General features: G+C 40.2%; 1 protein-coding gene across 2 annotated transcripts in view; it reads left to right on the top strand.

Moving 5' to 3' along the window:
* Positions 1-545: 545 nt before the first annotated feature.
* The window catches only part of LOC129437955 (alpha-2-macroglobulin), a 28622-nt gene continuing 10070 nt past the window's right edge, over positions 546-19097 (top strand). For both annotated transcript variants that reach the window (XM_073862544.1, XM_073862543.1), the window contains exons 1-16: positions 546-700; positions 8942-9122; positions 9236-9392; positions 12140-12192; positions 12298-12318; positions 12487-12652; positions 12745-12832; positions 12948-13044; positions 13134-13254; positions 14424-14530; positions 15050-15220; positions 15307-15540; positions 15658-15870; positions 17870-18019; positions 18230-18355; positions 18486-18579. In XM_073862544.1, coding sequence (XP_073718645.1) covers positions 618-700; positions 8942-9122; positions 9236-9392; positions 12140-12192; positions 12298-12318; positions 12487-12652; positions 12745-12832; positions 12948-13044; positions 13134-13254; positions 14424-14530; positions 15050-15220; positions 15307-15540; positions 15658-15870; positions 17870-18019; positions 18230-18355; positions 18486-18579 — 2062 coding nt within the window. In that variant the 5' untranslated portion in view covers positions 546-617. The remainder of the gene's footprint in view (positions 701-8941; positions 9123-9235; positions 9393-12139; positions 12193-12297; positions 12319-12486; positions 12653-12744; positions 12833-12947; positions 13045-13133; positions 13255-14423; positions 14531-15049; positions 15221-15306; positions 15541-15657; positions 15871-17869; positions 18020-18229; positions 18356-18485; positions 18580-19097) is intronic.

The following is a 19097-nucleotide window of genomic DNA, read 5'->3' as shown; positions in this document are numbered from 1 at the left end:
GGGAACTGCCCTCTGTTGCAGCCACACTTGATTCTAAAGAACTACTTGTTTTGGCGGAAGAGTAATATTTGTACTAATATAATTACAACTTATTTGCTGTGTTATATTTTATGAAATCCTGCTATGCATATGAAGTAACCGTTTTATAAAAGCGGTGGGCCCCGCGAGGCAGTGTTGTTGCAGCGCATTTTATAGCAACTAGGGGGGTTTTAGGCACTTCGCTTTACGTTGTGCCTGACAGCGGCCATTGGCTGTTATAAAATGCACTGGTAACCCACTGCTTCTTGGGGCTTATTGCTTTATTTTAACATTCTTTATTCTTTCATAATACAGTTACACGTTTGTTATTGTATGCACAAATAAAACTGCTGTGTGTTTTTGCTTAAGCTGATCCCTTTGTAATGTTTTTTTCAAACAGCCCTCTCAAACACTTTTTTTTCAAATAAAAAAATATTAAATAAATATTAGTGCAAGCTGTAAAACTGCTTTACCGGCATAGTTGAATGATTAATCAGATGGTCAATACAGATGTTTTTGAAGGACCTCCTTTAGCATGAGAGTCCCTATAAAAGAGACAGTCCAGACTCACTGAATGAACTGAATGATCGGTCATCATCATGGCTCTTAATGCTGGTTGTTATTGGAAAGGACTTCTGCTGTTCTTCCTCCTGTTCATCTCTGCGAATGGACAAAGCGAGCCGTAAGTCACTTTAAATGATCTCTACAGAAGAAACATTGTTCATCACTGTTGTGTGTTATTTTATAGTATTTCCTGTCTGGTAGTTTTCAGTGTATGGGCTTAGTAAATGTGGTAAATTATTAATACAAAATAATGCATGTTCCCTTTCAAGGGAACTCGATGCTGCATCATAAAATAAAACGTTGGGGAAGAACGCCACAGCGCTTGCGCATTAAAATAATCTATAAAACTAGGCTGTCTTATAGGCGGCGAGTGATGATGTCACATGTGCCACAATACCGGAAGGTATAAAAGGGAGGCGCAAGCAGTGCATTTTAGCTTTCTGTCATTCAGCGAGGGCTCTGTGTTTGCTTTTCCTTTTCAGGCTGCGGTGTCATGGGCTTGCCAGATAGTTTTGCACTAGACTCAGGTTTGAGTGTATCTGGCAAGACCATGACAGTACTATGTTCTGTGTGGGAGCATGGGGAGGCATATAGTGTGTGGCTTCCACATGTTCCCAGTGTTTTGTGGCTGTCATGGTCTTGCCTGACCTTGGTTATTATCCAGGTTGGATGTAAGAGGGCAAGATTGTGGCAGCATTGTGTTTATGTGGGAACACGTGTGTTTTCACATCATGTATGTGTGACACGTGTTCCCAGTGTCTTGTCACTTTTACCCTACTCCCTTATGTACTCGTGTCTTAAGTGATTAATTATGTTCACCTGTTCCCCATTGATGTGCTGTCTATTTAATGCCCTCGTGTTCTCTGTGTGGTGTGCGTGCGTTGTCGTAGTTCAGTGTTGTGAAGATCTCAGTGTTCATGTGCTTCGTGTGTTTTGAGATCTGTTCCTGTTTTCCCGTGTTTAGTTTGTGTTTCATCACAGTGTTTAAGTTTATCTTCTGTTTTACCCCCACGTGGGTGTTTCTGTTATTTTTGTAAATAAATTCATAGTTATATTTTCTTACATCTCTTGCGTTTGGGTTCTCCTTTTGTTTTCCACTTTTCGGTTATAACCGATCGTGACAGAACGCACGCACCAAAACTGAACCCAGCGAGGATGTTTGCTGGCAGCCGCCTGGCGATACGGGGAAGAGGATCCCGTCCCGCATACGAGTCGGGTTACGAGTTTTATGACCCACTCGTATGCGGACCCGAGGTGAATGCCAGGCGGCGACCAACTGGGCTTGCTGGACCTCGCCAGACTCAGTCCAGCGTGAGGGGAATTATGACCGGGGCCATCAGGATGGGGAGGTCGAATTCCGTCTCCCCGGTGCTGGAGACTACTCCCGGGGCCAGTCTCGGACCGGCACTCCCTGCGTCGAATCGGAGGAGGAAGAGGACGAAGAGGGCCTCGGAACCGGCGCAGCCGGAGACTCGTCACCAGCCGGCGCAGCCGGAGACTCGTCACCCGCCGGCGCAGCCGGAGACTCGTCACCCGCCGGCGCAGCCGGAGACTCGTCACCCGCCGGCGCAGCCGGAGACACGTCACCCGCCGGCGCAGCCGGAGAGACGTCACCCGCCGGCGCAGCCGGGGACTCGTCACACGCCGGCGCAGCCGGGGACTCGTCACACGCCGGCGCAGCCGGGGACTCGTCACACGCCGGCGCAGCCGGGGACTCGTCACACGCCGGCGCAGCCGGGGACTCGTCACACGCCGGCGCAGCCGGGGACACGTCACCCGCCGGCGCAGCCGGGGACACGTCACCCGCCGGCGCAGCCGGAGACACGTCACCAGTCAGCATTTCAGCCGCGGGACTTTAAGACTCATAACTTTGGACATTTTGTTCCCCCTGTTTTTGCCCCACCTCCCCTTCATCATATATTGTTTTTGTTAAATCACCCCAATCCGTTTGTTACGTATGTCTGTTTACCTTTGTTGTTTGTGGTAATGTTGTCGTGGTTGTCTTCTGTTGTGCAGTCTTTCGTTCCTCGTGTTTAATGTTTTTGTTTGTTTTTGTTGTGACGTCTTGTATCCGTCTTTGAAGATGGGGGTACTGTCATGGGCTTGCCAGATAGTTTTGCACTAGACTCAGGTTTGAGTGTATCTGGCAAGACCATGACAGTACTATGTTCTGTGTGGGAGCATGGGGAGGCATATAGTGTGTGGCTTCCACATGTTCCCAGTGTTTTGTGGCTGTCATGGTCTTGCCTGACCTTGGTTATTATCCAGGTTGGATGTAAGAGGGCAAGATCGTGGCAGCATTGTGTTTATGTGGGAACACGTGTGTTTTCACATCATGTATGTGTGACACGTGTTCCCAGTGTCTTGTCACTTTTACCCTACTCCCTTATGTACTCGTGTCTTAAGTGATTAATTATGTTCACCTGTTCCCCATTGATGTGCTGTCTATTTAATGCCCTCGTGTTCTCTGTGTGGTGTGCGTGCGTTGTCGTAGTTCAGTGTTGTGAAGATCTCAGTGTTCATGTGCTTCGTGTGTTTTGAGATCTGTTCCTGTTTTCCCGTGTTTAGTTTGTGTTTCATCACAGTGTTTAAGTTTATCTTCTGTTTTACCCCCACGTGGGTGTTTCTGTTATTTTTGTAAATAAATTCATAGTTATATTTTCTTACATCTCTTGCGTTTGGGTTCTCCTTTTGTTTTCCACTTTTCGGTTATAACCGATCGTGACAGAACGCACGCACCAAAACTGAACCCAGCGAGGATGTTTGCTGGCAGCCGCCTGGCGATACGGGGAAGAGGATCCCGTCCCGCATACGAGTCGGGTTACGAGTTTTATGACCCACTCGTATGCGGACCCGAGGTGAATGCCAGGCGGCGACCAACTGGGCTTGCTGGACCTCGCCAGACTCAGTCCAGCGTGAGGGGAATTATGACCGGGGCCATCAGGATGGGGAGGTCGAATTCCGTCTCCCCGGTGCTGGAGACTACTCCCGGGGCCAGTCTCGGACCGGCACTCCCTGCGTCGAATCGGAGGAGGAAGAGGACGAAGAGGGCCTCGGAACCGGCGCAGCCGGAGACTCGTCACCAGCCGGCGCAGCCGGAGACTCGTCACCCGCCGGCGCAGCCGGAGAGACGTCACCCGCCGGCGCAGCCGGAGACTCGTCACCCGCCGGCGCAGCCGGGGACTCGTCACCCGCCGGCGCAGCCGGGGACACGTCACCCGCCGGCGCAGCCGGGGACACGTCACCCGCCGGCGCAGCCGGGGACACGTCACCCGCCGGCGCAGCCGGAGACACGTCACCCGCCGGCGCAGCCGGAGACACGTCACCAGTCAGCATTTCAGCCGCGGGACTTTAAGACTCATAACTTTGGACATTTTGTTCCCCCTGTTTTTGCCCCACCTCCCCTTCATCATATATTGTTTTTGTTAAAACACCCCAATCCGTTTGTTACGTATGTCTGTTTACCTTTGTTGTTTGTGGTAATGTTGTCGTGGTTGTCTTCTGTTGTGCAGTCTTTCGTTCCTCGTGTTTAATGTTTTTGTTTGTTTTTGTTGTGACGTCTTGTATCCGTCTTTGAAGATGGGGGTACTGTCATGGGCTTGCCAGATAGTTTTGCACTAGACTCAGGTTTGAGTGTATCTGGCAAGACCATGACAGTACTATGTTCTGTGTGGGAGCATGGGGAGGTATATAGTGTGTGGCTTCCACATGTTCCCAGTGTTTTGTGGCTGTCATGGTCTTGCCTGACCTTGGTTATTATCCAGGTTGTAAGAGGGCAAGATCGTGGCAGCATTGTGTTTATGTGGGAACACGTGTGTTTTCACATCATGTATGTGTGACACGTGTTCCCAGTGTCTTGTCACTTTTACCCTACTCCCTTATGTACTCGTGTCTTAAGTGATTAATTATGTTCACCTGTTCCCCATTGATGTGCTGTCTATTTAATGCCCTCGTGTTCTCTGTGTGGTGTGCGTGCGTTGTCGTAGTTCAGTGTTGTGAAGATCTCAGTGTTCATGTGCTTCGTGTGTTTTGAGATCTGTTCCTGTTTTCCCGTGTTTAGTTTGTGTTTCATCACAGTGTTTAAGTTTATCTTCTGTTTTACCCCCACGTGGGTGTTTCTGTTATTTTTGTAAATAAATTCATAGTTATATTTTCTTACATCTCTTGCGTTTGGGTTCTCCTTTTGTTTTCCACTTTTCGGTTATAACCGATCGTGACATGCGGGCCATCAACCAGTTCCTCATACTGGCAACACAAAAGCTTACAGAGCTTGGGGGCTGAGATAGCAGCCGCAAAATAAGAAACGAGAGGAAAGAGCTGACCTCAGATCAGTTAACATTGCAAATCACAAAGCTACATCTAAGAGATCCTGACACTTTATTAACATTAACTCTGCCGTTTACAACACCTCAGTGCATGTTAATTTCCGAATCACGGGTTCATCAGTCTCTACCCATAGCTACGCGCTTTAGAGCTGACAAATCAGCAAAAAAATACTGTAATAAAAACGAGTTGTTTTTGTCCCGCCGATCAGTCGCTTCAGGGAAACGAACTCATACATCTCACATTCAAACCCAGTCTCGAGAGGCTGGTTCCTAAACCACATTTTCTTTACAAGTGGAGGAAATTACCAAATCTAACACAATGGCTTCTTCTCACTATAGAAAGGTAACAGAGGTGGACCCCATGCAGGCGTGGGTGTTAAAAAAAGAGGCCATCGAGTGTGTTCCCTCTCAGAGATTCACACTAGGTTTTCCAGCCGGTATTTTATAGTTCCCAATAAGGATGGAGGGCTTTGGCCAATTTAAGATATCTTGGCCATATGGAACATCTGGGTTACGGCTCAACAATTCTTCATGATTCCTTGTGGCCTGCGACACATGAGACCTATTCAGTGGTTGCTCAAGAGCAAAGAGTTTTCCCCGAGGGATTTTTTTTGTCTATCAGGGGGATGTATATTCTGGGAGCCAGAATGTGGGAACAGACATTCTTTCGAGGTAGAGGCCCAGAGAATGGAGACCAAATGTGGGAGCAAGAGAACGTCTTTTCTATGGAAAAAACCTGACCAACTCTTGGTTTGCTTTGGAGCCTTAAATATGGGTCACCCTGCCTCCAAACAGACTATTAGTAAGTTGATTGTGGAAGTGCATGAGGTGCGCGGATTGCCTTTACGTCTGTTAATCAGGGCACATTCTACGAGGGGTATGGCATATCCTCTCAGGCCTTTCTATCTGGGACATCCATGCAAGATATATGTGATGTTGCAGGGTGGTCCTGCATACCTTTTACGAGGTACTATAGCTTAGACCTCTCTTCTTTACCTGCTAACCAGGTTCTTATGTCCTGAGGTGTGCATAAACATCTTCACAACAAGACAGACACAAATCCTTATGGCAGGGGTCTTCAACTACTTTTTTCGGGGGTCAGATTTTAAAATTGTAAATATGACGCAGGCCAAACTTTTACCCTTAATTTTTACATTTTATATTTTTTTACTTTTACCGTGTGTGTGTGTGTGTGTGTGTGTGTGTGTGTGTGTGTGCGCGCGTGTTTGTGTGTGTGCGGGCGTTCGTTTGTGTATATTTACTTTTGTTATAATACAGTAAATATATATTAAAAAACATCTATTTTCAAAAAAGATGCACACTTCTTGTATCCAGTGCCTTTTAATTACTGAAAACTCATATTTTCTTTTTTAATATTTAAAAACACTTGCAGTTTAACGTGTAAGAGCCAAATGTTAATAGTTATGAACAACTATTTTGTTCTATATTTTATTTATAACTGTTTAACTTTCATTAATTGGTACATGTCAAGTAACCCAACGGGCACCTTGATGTCAATTTGACATCAACAAATAGTCAAGATTTTGACCACCATGTATGACGTGCATGAATATGCATATTTATATTATTTTTTGTAATTATTTCCTTGTGGTTGTAAAGAGGCCCAACAAAGGTATCAATCTGACATGTTTTTTGTGGTCCCTATATCTAAGGTCAATATCATTACATTAAATTGATGTTGATTTGATGTCAGGAAATAAGATGTCGAATTGATGTTAAAGTTTATGTCAAAACAATGTTTGAAAAAAGTCTTCTCCTAATGACTAAAATTGCACTAGGCCTACATTTTTCTTTCTTTCATTCATTCTTTCTTTCTTTCTTTAAATTTTTTTTTAAAGATATATGTTGGCGTTTCCATTGAACATTAAATACAGATATAACTGTCGGGAGTTCGCCCCCTAGTGGCAGTCATAATGAAATTTCTGTAAATCTGTCATGGGAGAGAAGCCTAGTCCACCGCAAGAACCTTTAATCTACGAATATATTCATAGTTTATAATTTACTTACCAGTAATCAATCGTTTTTAAAGTATTCAAGTGTTACTGATAAAAACAAAAAATAATTAATATGTTTTACTTTGCACACAGTTTTGATTGGAACACACTGAAATTCATCACTTCCGGTCGGAGCGTCACATGCGGTGTAGTCACATAAGTTTATTTTCTTTAAAGCATCCAAAGCTCAAATTAGATCTGATAATTACGCACCCGAAGATGGTTGGGACTGGCACCCCACGCAGCCCCTTTCCTTTCTGTGTTGTCATGTACAGTGGAAAGGTAAAAGTAACCACGCTGAATTTAAAGGCAGAATAGGCAGGAATCATCCAAAAAAACCCCTCTACAAATTTGTCCAAACTGACTTCACATATCAATACATAAGTAAAATGTAAGTACTCTGAAAAAGAGAGCACAAAAATCGAGTGTCTGTATACCTCCCAGCACTGTTCCAAACACAGCCAACTTTTCCATTCACTCCACCCCCTCCCTTCTGGGTTTCTTCTTAAGCCACGCCCCCAAAACACATGAACGCGCGAATTACCTCAGACAAGCGGAGAGGAAGGAGCGCGGTGCATGTAATAACATCAAGTCACAATCACATGTAATAATACACCTAACTTTATCACTAGGAATATAAACAGATGGCTTTTATAAACGGATGGCTTTTAGTACTCACTCAGCCAGTGTTTTGCATGGAAGAGTTTCTGTGATGAAAGCATTGTTGACTCTGACGAGGACTACACTCCGCAGACAACACCGCTACCGCATCATCGACTCGAGGAAAAGCCACGCGATATTTCCTCTCGTTTGATTGCTTCATTTATTCCTTTTTTGCCTTTGCTTACTGGATATGCAGGTACTGTAAGATGTGAATGCAGTTTCTGTGAGTTGTTAGTGCTATTTCTCTGCTGTACTATTGCCTCGTGCACGTTCAAATCAATCGGGTGTGCGCATGTCTGGGCAGATCCCATAGCAACGGGTGGAGCCATGGTCGCGAGAGAGAGTGATATTTGAGCAAGCTAATCATATGTTTCGTCCCGGATGGAAATAATTGACTGTGTTTAACACAGTCGTGAGAGGTCTACAGACACTCGAGTTTTGTACTCTCTTTTTTAGAGTACTTGCATTTTGATTATGCATTTGTATATAAAGACAGTTTAGACAAACTTGTAAAAAAGTTTTTTAGATAATTCCTGCCTACCCTGCCTTTAAATCAGACTATGGCCGTTTCTCAATCCGAAGGCTGCAGCCTCCGGAGGTTGCATTTCCAGGCTGCATACATCATTAAGTCTTATTTTAGAATTTTAACAATTATGGAGTTGACTATTATTCTTAATTAAATCGTACAATTTTGTAATATGGTTATAATTTGTTAATGTAATGCTCAGTTATCTTAAACTTGATGATGTTTGCAGTCTGTATATGCGACCTCTGGAGGCTGCAGACTTCCGATTGAGAAACGGCCAAAGATGACGCGGGCCGGATAAAGATGATTGGAGGGCCGCCATTGGCCAGTTGACTAGCCCTGCCTTATGGCATAGTGGGCGTTCGTTCCCCAAAGTGTAATTTCATGATGCAGTATTGAGTTCCCTCTAAAGGGAACATCTCGGTTGTGACTGTAACCTCTGTACACTGAGATAGGGAACGAGATGCTTTATCTCATTGCCAGAACTCTTTGCACCCGTAGCACTTGCTTTACCTTCCAGAAGCTAAAATGGGTTGTTTGTGCCTCCCTTTTATATTTTACGATATCTGTCACTGTCACACTCGTGACATCATCACTTGCCACCTATAAAACAGGCTAGTTTTACAGATTATTCAGATGCGCGAACACTATGATATTCTTCCCCAAAGTGTCATTTCATGATCTCAGGGAACAGAGGTTACAGTTGTAACAAAAACATTTTTAAGATACATACTACATATCATTGCACATTGTGCAGTAACAGTTTGGCAATTTGAAAAAATTTCATATAAATTTAATTGTTGAGTTTAATGAGAGGAATCTCTCGACAGCTCTTTCATGGTGACATTTCCTGCATTGATCCAGTCAGGATCTGAAGCTAAACTGTGTGCAAGTCTCCTGAAGCCCAATGAAAGTCTTGTAATGACCGTTCATCTAGTGAATGATGACCAGATCACATTATTACTGCAGGAGAAATCAGATGAAGAGTTTCATCGCTGCTTCAACTTCAAGGTTTGACATCAAAACAATCTGCAGGATAATAAACAAGATCATAATGTATGTTTGCTGCATTATCATCTTATTTCATTATTGTAAATGATGTGTTTGTGATTATTTCTCATTAGGCTCCATTGGTGGAAGGAGAATCAGTGCAGAAAATAAAGGCTGAAATTAAAGGGGAGTCTTTCACGATGACTCAAAAGAGAAAAGTTATGTTTAGACATTACAATCCTTTGACCTTTATCCAGACTGATAAACCCATCTATAATCCAGGACAAACAGGTAAGTTTTAAATGTTTCAAAGTCTAAACTCTAGTAAATAATGCAAAGCTCTCTGTACTGTAAGATCAGTGCAGTATTTGGGGTCGTGGTGAAAAATATTATTATTCACTAACATTCAGGCAGCTAACAGTACACAACACAGTCCTGTAGAAAACATGGATCAGACGCTGTTTGTTTGATTAATTTATTTAAAGACCCCAAATAATTGATGAATATGGATGAAGAAGAGTACTGTATTAATCAATTTAATTAATGTACAATACAGGTGCTGGTCATATAATTAGAATATCATCAAAAAGTTGATTTATTTCAGTAATTCCTATTCAAAGAGTCAAACTTGTGTATTATATTTATTCATTACACACAGACTGATATTTTAAATGTTTATTTCTTTAATTTTGATGATTATAACTAAGGAAAATCCCCAAATCAGTATTTCAGAAAATTAGATATATTACATATAGCATCTTCCTCTTCACTATGCCCCACAGATTTTCTATTGTGTTAAAGGAACACGGCCAGATTTTGGGAATTTAGCTTATTCACCGTATCCCCCAGAGTTAGATAAGTCCATACTAGTCTCGCGTAGCCAGACCTTCAATTCTGAAGGTCTGGTGTTTTTCGCTGCTTTTTCTGGACAAAGCCTGTCCACGAGCTGTTTGACCGACATGTCAAACAACCAATCACAGTTTGTTTCGTCTAGCGTCACGTTTCGGAGAGCCGGCTGGCAACAAGTCAGTTATTGAAATAACCAGCCGCAACCGAATAGCATCTAAATAAACAACATTACTCACCATAGAACAATGTTGTGCACTTCATCAACAACTACACCAATGAGACGCTCCCGTTAAATGTCTGTTTGAAGCATATTTCTCCACTTTTTAACACATACAAGCAATTCAGGAGAACCAAACTTTTTGACTCCACTAACTGCCTCAAGCAAAACTCTTGGACGTCTTTTAGAGAGTCTATGCTGCGAACTTTGCATATTTTTGAGAATCCAATGTTTAGCTGATCATGATAACTGCTCATTATTATCCACGTGAACACGACTGATTCTCTTCCTCAATGGAACGTCAGAGCTTTGTTTTCCAGGGACCGAAACTAATCGCGACACTCGCGTCTCCTGGAAATCCGGTTTATTTCAACCAATCAAAGACGACTTTGACATTCTCACAGGGTTTCCAGAAAAGTTTACGAAAAACATCAGACGTTTAGCCAACAGTCTGTGGGCGTGACGTCTGAGGCTGAGACTAAGTCCATACATACCTTTCTCATCTCCGTGCGTGCTGTAACTCTGTCTGACGCAGCCCCTGACTCTGATCGAACTCTCTGCTCCTCACCAGAGGGCTTCTCGGGTGCTGCGAGCAAATCACTCCATCCAAGTAGCAGTGCTTCGCCTTCTGAGAAACCCTGGGACCATGATTTTCAAAGAAAATGCATAATTTACTTTCATCAGAGAACATAACTTTGGACCACTCAGCAGCAGTCCAGTCCTTTTTGTCTTTAGCCCAGGCGAGACGCTTCTGACGGTGTCTGTTGTTCAAGTGTGGCTTGACACAAGCAATGCGACAGCTGAAACCCATGTCTTGCAAACGTCTGTGCGGAGTGGCACTGACTCCAGCTGAACTCCACTCTTTGTAAATCTTCCCCACATTTTTAATGGGTTTTGTTTTACAATCCTCTCCAGGGTGCAATTATCCCTATTGCATGAACACTTTTTTCTACCACATCTTTTCCTTCCCTTCGCCTCTCTAGTAATGTGCTTGGACACAGAGGGCCGAAAAGTTTTAGCACCAGTGCTGTAAGTGTTCGAACCTCACCACATCAATAGGTACAAAGTCATCATATTCAATATATCCATGGGATACCATTTTTAAAAAATACATTAAAGAATAAATGCAATATTTGCACATCTTAAAAGAAAAAACATTGGCTTACCAAGCTACAGGCGAAGACGCTCTTCAAGCTTTCTAAAGTCCTGTAATTTGTCCTCAGTTTTGTCCAAGAGACACAATAATAATCTTTCACAATTTAATCCTTTAATTTTTCATATTAAAAAATGTTAATGTGCTGCTGTGCATCTATTTGTGTAATAAGCAAAGTCTACGTTGTGTCCCATTTATAGGCGCATATTACTAACACACTCTTTAAATAGCCAAAAATAATATTGCGCCATTGACTTTAGACTAGAGTTGTCTCAAAATAGCAACACTCCAATGCACCTGAACACACCTCGTTTTCAGACCGCCATGCCCATGGGCACACAAACTGGCCCAAATGCATATGCTATATAAATGGCATGGTGCTGGACGTGAAAGTGATAACTGCGTCGGTCTGAAACTAGCAAAAAACACTGCATTGTGCTGGGTGTATGATATTATCTCATTGTTGACAGAGGTGGCGTCGGCCTTAGTACACGATGTAACTACAGAAGAGTCAAGTTTTAAATAGGAAAAATATCCAAACTCTTTGGTTACTTTTTAGGCGCAATGCTAATGGACTTATAAGATTCTGTGGATTATGCTAAGATAAAAGTGGTAGCGCCAGACCCAGAGATCAGCTGAATGGATTCCAAAACGGTAAAAATCAAATGTTTGCGTCTATAGGGGAGCTGGAAAATCCCTTTAATTGGGCCGAAGTCCCTTTATTTATTTAACTTTTTAGGGACAATGCCCTGCTGACTGTAGAGAGCTGAAATATCTGTTCACATTGAAATCAAAGGTTGTACATTTTTGTTTTCACAGTGAACTTCAGAATTGTTACCACGGATACAAACTTTGTACCCCTTGATCAACAGGTCTGGAGTGTTTAAAACAGAAAACAAATAGTTAATATTTCATAAATCATTGTGTAGCATTAAAAATATAAAATATTGCTTAATTACTTGCTTTTTTGTTTACAGTACAGTACAGTGGTGCTTGAGGTAAGAACACAAATGTCCCGTGGAGTCATTTACGACACGTATTAAAATCTGAATGTCAGATACTTGATTATTCACATATAGTTGATCCTGATTAAATAATGTTCAGGATGTATGTAGTCATAGAATATAATTAAATATATGCACCATGTCTTTTTTGATATTCAACAGGACAGTCAAAATAACAGGATCGGTCAATGGACCAATATTTCCTCAACAAGATGGATATTGCAGCGTTCTTATGACTTAAACCCTGAAGCCCGTCAGGGCACGTACACACTGAAGGCTCACATTGGTGAAAGACTGATAAAACATTATTTTAAGGTGAAAAAGTATGGTAAGTTTAAACAAAAGACCTTAATATTTTTTTAAAACATAATGAATATGTCCATACAGTATTTGACTATATCTGCTGCCCTCGACTTCTAGTTTTGCCCAAGTTTGACGTAACCGTAAATGTACCAAAGGAGGTCAGCGTCAGTGAAGAGGAACTGACAATTGAGGTTTGCGGAAAATAAGTGTTTTTTTTAATGCAGAACATGTTAAAGATGTTCATTTACAGAAAAATTTATTTATTTTATTCAATTCACTACTCGGCTGTACATCGGTTGCTTGTATCTTTTCAACAGATACACTTATGGACAGCCTGTACCTGGTAAATCTTGGGTAAATGTCTGCCGTCATTTCAGAGATGTCAACCCTCCGCTGTGTTGGAATGAGACTACTGAGGTTTGTAATGCAGCACAAATAGTGACACAATCATCCAATAAAATGTGCAATCCTTAATCAATATGTGTGTATTTATTTATTACCATTAGATGAAGGAGACTGGCTGTGCCACACATACTGTCAACGTATTGCAATTTCTAAACATGACATTAAAGCATCAACTGAAAGAATCTATTAAGGTTGCGGTGAAAGTAATAGAGGAAGGAACAGGTGAGCTGTACAGATCTGAACATCTGATTGATAAAGTACGCCACTAAGAATGACTAAATGGGGCTTTAAAAGTCAAAATGAAATTGAAATGAAAACTGTCATTTTGTTTTGGAATATTGTGTTTGTTTGTTTTTACAAATGACTTATTTGTGAGGTTTATTATTTAAAAAATATTCATGTGGCCTCATAATCTTTAAGCAAAAACACTTAATCCCTCCTCGAATGTCTCAGAATGTCTGTTCCCCCTCCAGTTGATAAAGGGTTTCTGCTGACAGCGCTGGGTGTTTTTTATTTATTCTTATTTTTTAGTATGGTATAGCATATGTACAGAGTTTGTACAAACACATACAGCTCACAACAATTAAAACTAGAAAATAAATATTAAGAAAAAACAGCTGGGTGTACAGACAACTAGAAGGGACAGACATTCCGAAGGGAACAGGATCGGCTGCTACACCGGTCATATGCACTTTAAAAAATACTTTGCTGCCTTAACATTTTTTGTTGATTTACAAGTCATTTCAACTTACTATTATTTATCTTGACTAGAGATGAGTTGTTTTAACTACAGGCGAGTTGTTATAACTTATAAAATTAAGTTGACTTTTCTCAACTATATTTTATAAGTTGTGACAACTTATCACTGTTGACATGACTTGTAAATCTGAGTTGATTTAACAAAAGATTTTAAGGCAGCAAAGTTTTTTTTACAGTGTGGTATTGCAGCAGTTAGCAACATGACCCAACTTCAAACGATCCAATCAGAGTCCAGCCCAACCTCTTTTAATTTCAGAAGCAGTTTTTCACTTGGATATACACCACCATGGGAAAAATTAGACAATCACTACTTCCATTTAATGGCAACTTAAACATTTTATTGAAAAAAACTGTGAAAAGTATTTATTACTGATATCTGTGCCCCTGCAAACCAGGTACAGACACACATTATGTGGTCATTCTTCATATTGTAAAGAACATTCTGTAAACATACAGTATAACCTTAATATCGTTAATATTAACTAAGGTTGTCAAAGATAACAATTAATGTGAAATCAAACTATGATGCTCCCAAGTATATCAAGTATACTTTAGCCTGGATTTCTGTTTAAATTTGAGTTGTTTGTATTATTTTACTAAGGCATGTGTAGTAATCATTTGTTATTTAACAGATATCACCATGGAAGAATCTAAAAGTATGTCTATCACTTATGAAATTGGCAAAGTCACAGTTTTAGGCCCCAAAACATTTGAACATGGATCCGTTATAGAAGGACAAGTAAGTCAAAAAAATGTTTGTCTTTGATCAACACCATCAATACAGCGGGGAAAATAAGTAGTTGACAAATCAGCATTTTTATCAGTAATGGGATTTCTAAGTGGCCTATTGACACAAAATTTCGCCATCAAGCCAAATATTGAATTCAGGACTAAAGCAGCTGATATCAATTAATACTGATAGGGGGCAGGGTTTCTCTCTCAATAATGACAGATTTCAGGTGATCCCCTGGCTTTCTATGCCATTTTGCATCTTGTTCTCTTCATGTGTTCAATACTTATTCCCTGTGTCATTTCACTTTATTTATTATGACTCAACTTGTATAATTAAATTTTATGATTTCTTTGTACAATTTAAATATTTGGCTTGATGGGTACATCTGGTGGAAATGTTGTGTCAATAACCCACTTAGAAATCCCCTTACTGATAAAAATACTGATGTGTCAAATACTTATTTTCCCCGCTGTATGTGCAAATATTGTTGATTTATTTGCACCATTGTTGATTTCTTTTCAACAGATTAAAGTGACAGATTTGAAAGGAACACCAATTCCAAACAAAGACGTGTATCTCTTTGAGAGGGAGCGCCGGTCCCCAAATCTGCTCTTTAATCTCACCACAGATGACAATGGACTGGCTGCATTCTCACTTAATACATCTAGTCTGCCTAAAAGAGATTTAAATCTAAAGGTATGATTTGTCCTAATCCAGTTTAATGTGATGTTCTTTAAAACTAATTTCCTATTTATTATTATCTGGTATTCATTATTATCCAGGCAAATATACATCCAGATTTGCGTTATCAAGGCAACAGGACACCTTTCTTCTCTCAGGAGGGATTGACAGTTCGTCTGTTCCAGCCCAGCACTCCACACACCCCAACATTAAGTGAATTGAGTATAAAGGAAATTAAAGATCCATTAAAGTGTGATGCTGAGTTTACAGTAACCATTAAGTATAATTTCATTGGAGAAACCATTGATAACTTCAACACTGACATTGTCTATATGGTGAGTATCAATACTACATGTTCATTATCAGTGTAGAGTTTCATAGAGATCTGTTTGACTGTATTAAGTGTCTGCACTGGTCAGTTTGTTAACAGTGTGTTGTGTGTTTTTTTTCAGGTCTTGTCCAGAGGTGTGATAGTTCATCATGGATATGAGAAGGTTGAAGTGAAGACTTCAAATGGAGCAGCGAATGGCACAATGTCATTCAAACTGTCTGTTACAGCAGATCTGACTCCAGTAGTGCAGATACTTGCATACTGTGTTCTGCCCAGTGACAATGTAGTTGCTGCGAGTGAAAAATTCAACACTGAAAAGTGTTTCAATAACAAGGTACTGTACATATGAAGAGTTTGGTTCCAAAACGCAATAAATCCATTTTGACAAATTTTGGTAAAAACATGTTTTCTATACCAAGAAAGTGACAAGATGAAAACCACTATTTTCTGGTACAAACTTTCACACAGCATCTTTAGGTTATAAAAACATAAAAAATTCAAATCCATAACTTGATTTTCAAAGATGTATTATAAAAACGGATTATTTTTCCACAAAATAAGTTTTTATTCAAAATGCTATAAATCTATTGAATCAATCGCCTATATAAATGTGCATTCATCTTTGCCATGTTATATTCATTTAGTTGACTAGTTGTACACAGTAATTAAAAAAATAAACATTAATGGCATTAATCAAAACACTTAATTTGTCATATTAAGAACACTGTCATTGCTGTGGTTATACTTGACGTCGTCGCTTAACGTTTTTCACAGCGATCAGCTGTAAATGTGTTGGTCCTGCTCGATTTTTGTTGACTTTGAGTAAAATTATGGAAAGTTTTTCATAAGATCCCCTGAGGTCAATGTGTTATCATGACAGAAACTTGATGCTGTCGGCCCGGGCAAACAATCACCCGTCTTGTTGATGGCTTACGTTTCTTTCCCGTAACAGAAAACCATCACAGGTTTATCAATGCTATTAAAGTATTATTTTGTTTTTGTTTGTTTGGTGATCACGAAGTACATAGTAGATGAGGAAAACTAGGATTCAGTGTACTCAACGCGTAAACGTAATCGCGCACCAAACGACTCCGAAAAAAAAAACACAGACTTATCATTACGGCGGGTTCCAGTGTTAAGAGAGAGCTTTACTTCCTGCTTTTTAAAACAATCGCATCTTAATGACGAAAGCGCGCCCGGACTCGGATCGATAAAAAGTACAGTGTGAGTGCGTGCACCTGGGGTAGTAGGGAGGGGTGACAATAATGTGAGTGCGCCCTTAAGCCCTGTTAAAAATTTGGCGAGGTGCATGTCAGGCTATGCAGAGCTATAGGCAAGGGCTACGAATAACCTACGGCGTAGACCTTACGCATGACTATAGATGGTTTCAGCAGTAACAGCATAAACAACTGGCTTTTGTAGAACACACGTATCTTAAGTCCTTTTGGAGTAGTTTGTTTCTGATATCAAGAAAAAATAAAAAACAAGTAGATTACCTTAGTTCAAATCATAGATAATTGACACAAAAACGACACTGAGCTGACATTACTGTGTAAAATGTGTTCTATATAATCTATACAATCTTGACTACAGATCGGCTGCCAAACCTCCCATCAAATAGCTTCATCAAATAGTTCTGCTGAACACAAATAAAGATATTTAAAAAAAATGTTTTGCCAAACAGATCTTAATAGTTCAAAATTTTCTACCAATTTGGAAAAAATTTTGGGTGAGTAAATGATGACAGAATTTTTATTTTTGCTGAACTATCCCTTTAATTATTTAACTCTTTCCCCACCAGCGGTTTTTTTTCCTTAAAAAAGTTGCCAGCCAGCGGCAGCATTTTTCATGATTTTCACAAAAGTTTAATGCCTTCCAGAAATTGTTCTTCTTTAAATATATAAACATACAATATATCACATGAAAGAACAGACCCTCTGCTTTCAAACAAACAAACAAAAAAATGTTTAATCCTACCTTCATTAGTTCTCTTTTTATCACCTCTCAAATATGGGTAGGTTTCTTCAAAAACACAAATTTTGAGCAAAAAGCTGAAATAATTCCATTTGTGTGAAGGACTTTTGATAGAGATCAGATTCAAAGTAATACTTAAAACATCAGGCGATACTTCCGGGTTTTAAAAGTTGCGGTGGATAATAGTGGTATTACGGATTGCCAGAAATACTTGTCATTAGCAGGGAAGCGTTTTCTTTTAATTGACGAAAGAGTTAATTTTTTAAACATTTTTAACAAATCCTAGACAAGACATCATATTTGACATATTCTTAATCATTATATATAAAATGACACAATACTCACTTATTTTGTTACAGGTATCTCTTCAGTTTTCTCCTGCTACAGCAGTTCCAGGTGAAGCAAACACAATACAGCTGTCAGCTCAGCCTGGTTCACTGTGTGCTCTCAGTGCTATAGATAAAAGTGTTCACATCTTGGAATCAGGAAAGCGTCTGGATGCTGATAAGGTGCAGATGCTTTAAAGTGCATGTATAGTACATGTAAAATTTTTTCCCATGTCTTCAAGGTGGTACAAGAAAAAATGCTTTTTTATCTTAAATTCTTCCGTCATTTAATCCAAGAACCAGTTCTGTATTAAAGTCCGATGCTGAAAGACACACAAACTAGAAGTGTTCTGTGCAAAAATGTAGTAATGTTGGATCTTGCTCCCATCACAGATCTTCGACCTGCTTCCAGTGCAGTCAGTCTCACATTATCCTTACAATGTTGAAGATGAACAGGAGTGTTTGCATGTGAGACCCCGTCGAGCCTTGGAAACAGAAGGTGCCTATGAAACCTTAAAGGTAACTACTGGCTGTTATGACTGACAGTAATGTTATTAATAATCAGGAGGGTATTTACATGCATAAATTAAACGCTTGTTTTGTTTAAAATCTGTATTTGCATAAATTTTGCATTTTTACTGTTTGACAGAGAGTGGGACTGAAGATGGCAACAAATCTGGCTATTCAAATTCCTCAATGCCTGACATTCAGGGGCTTGAATTATCACAAATACCATGATACTGGTACAGTACATAAAATATTTTTATGCTCTGTGATGTTTAAATATGAAGGGCATTTGTTTTGAAATAGGGGCTGATATAATATGAGTGAAAATTATACAGTATTCACCTTTATAGCGATTATCATTATGGGTGATTTAGTGGTGAAACATATAAATTCATTTTTGTGTTTAAAGACTAAATCACAGTATAAGGATATACAGGTATATTACCTAGACTGCATTTCAATCTCTCATAAAATTTTGATGCTATTGGTCCAATCAAATGCTCTCTAGATGCATCCCTTACCCTACCTTTCGCAGAACCTTTTCCTGATATCACAAGCGCCTGAAATGAACACTTAATCATTATATTAGTTAATATATTTACTAGTTCTTATATGGAGAAATGACACAGTGTTTATAATACATGTACACTATATACAGAATAAAACACAACATAAATATGCTTTCCATTGGGGTGAATGAAGTCGTGTCAGTGTCACGCAAGGTGCTTCAACATGACACGCACGCACGCACACA

Source organism: Misgurnus anguillicaudatus, chromosome 24 (genome assembly GCF_027580225.2).
Source record: "Misgurnus anguillicaudatus chromosome 24, ASM2758022v2, whole genome shotgun sequence".
In the NCBI taxonomy this organism is placed as follows: Eukaryota; Metazoa; Chordata; class Actinopteri; order Cypriniformes; family Cobitidae; genus Misgurnus; species Misgurnus anguillicaudatus.
This window is presented reverse-complemented; position numbering and strand designations above follow the sequence as displayed.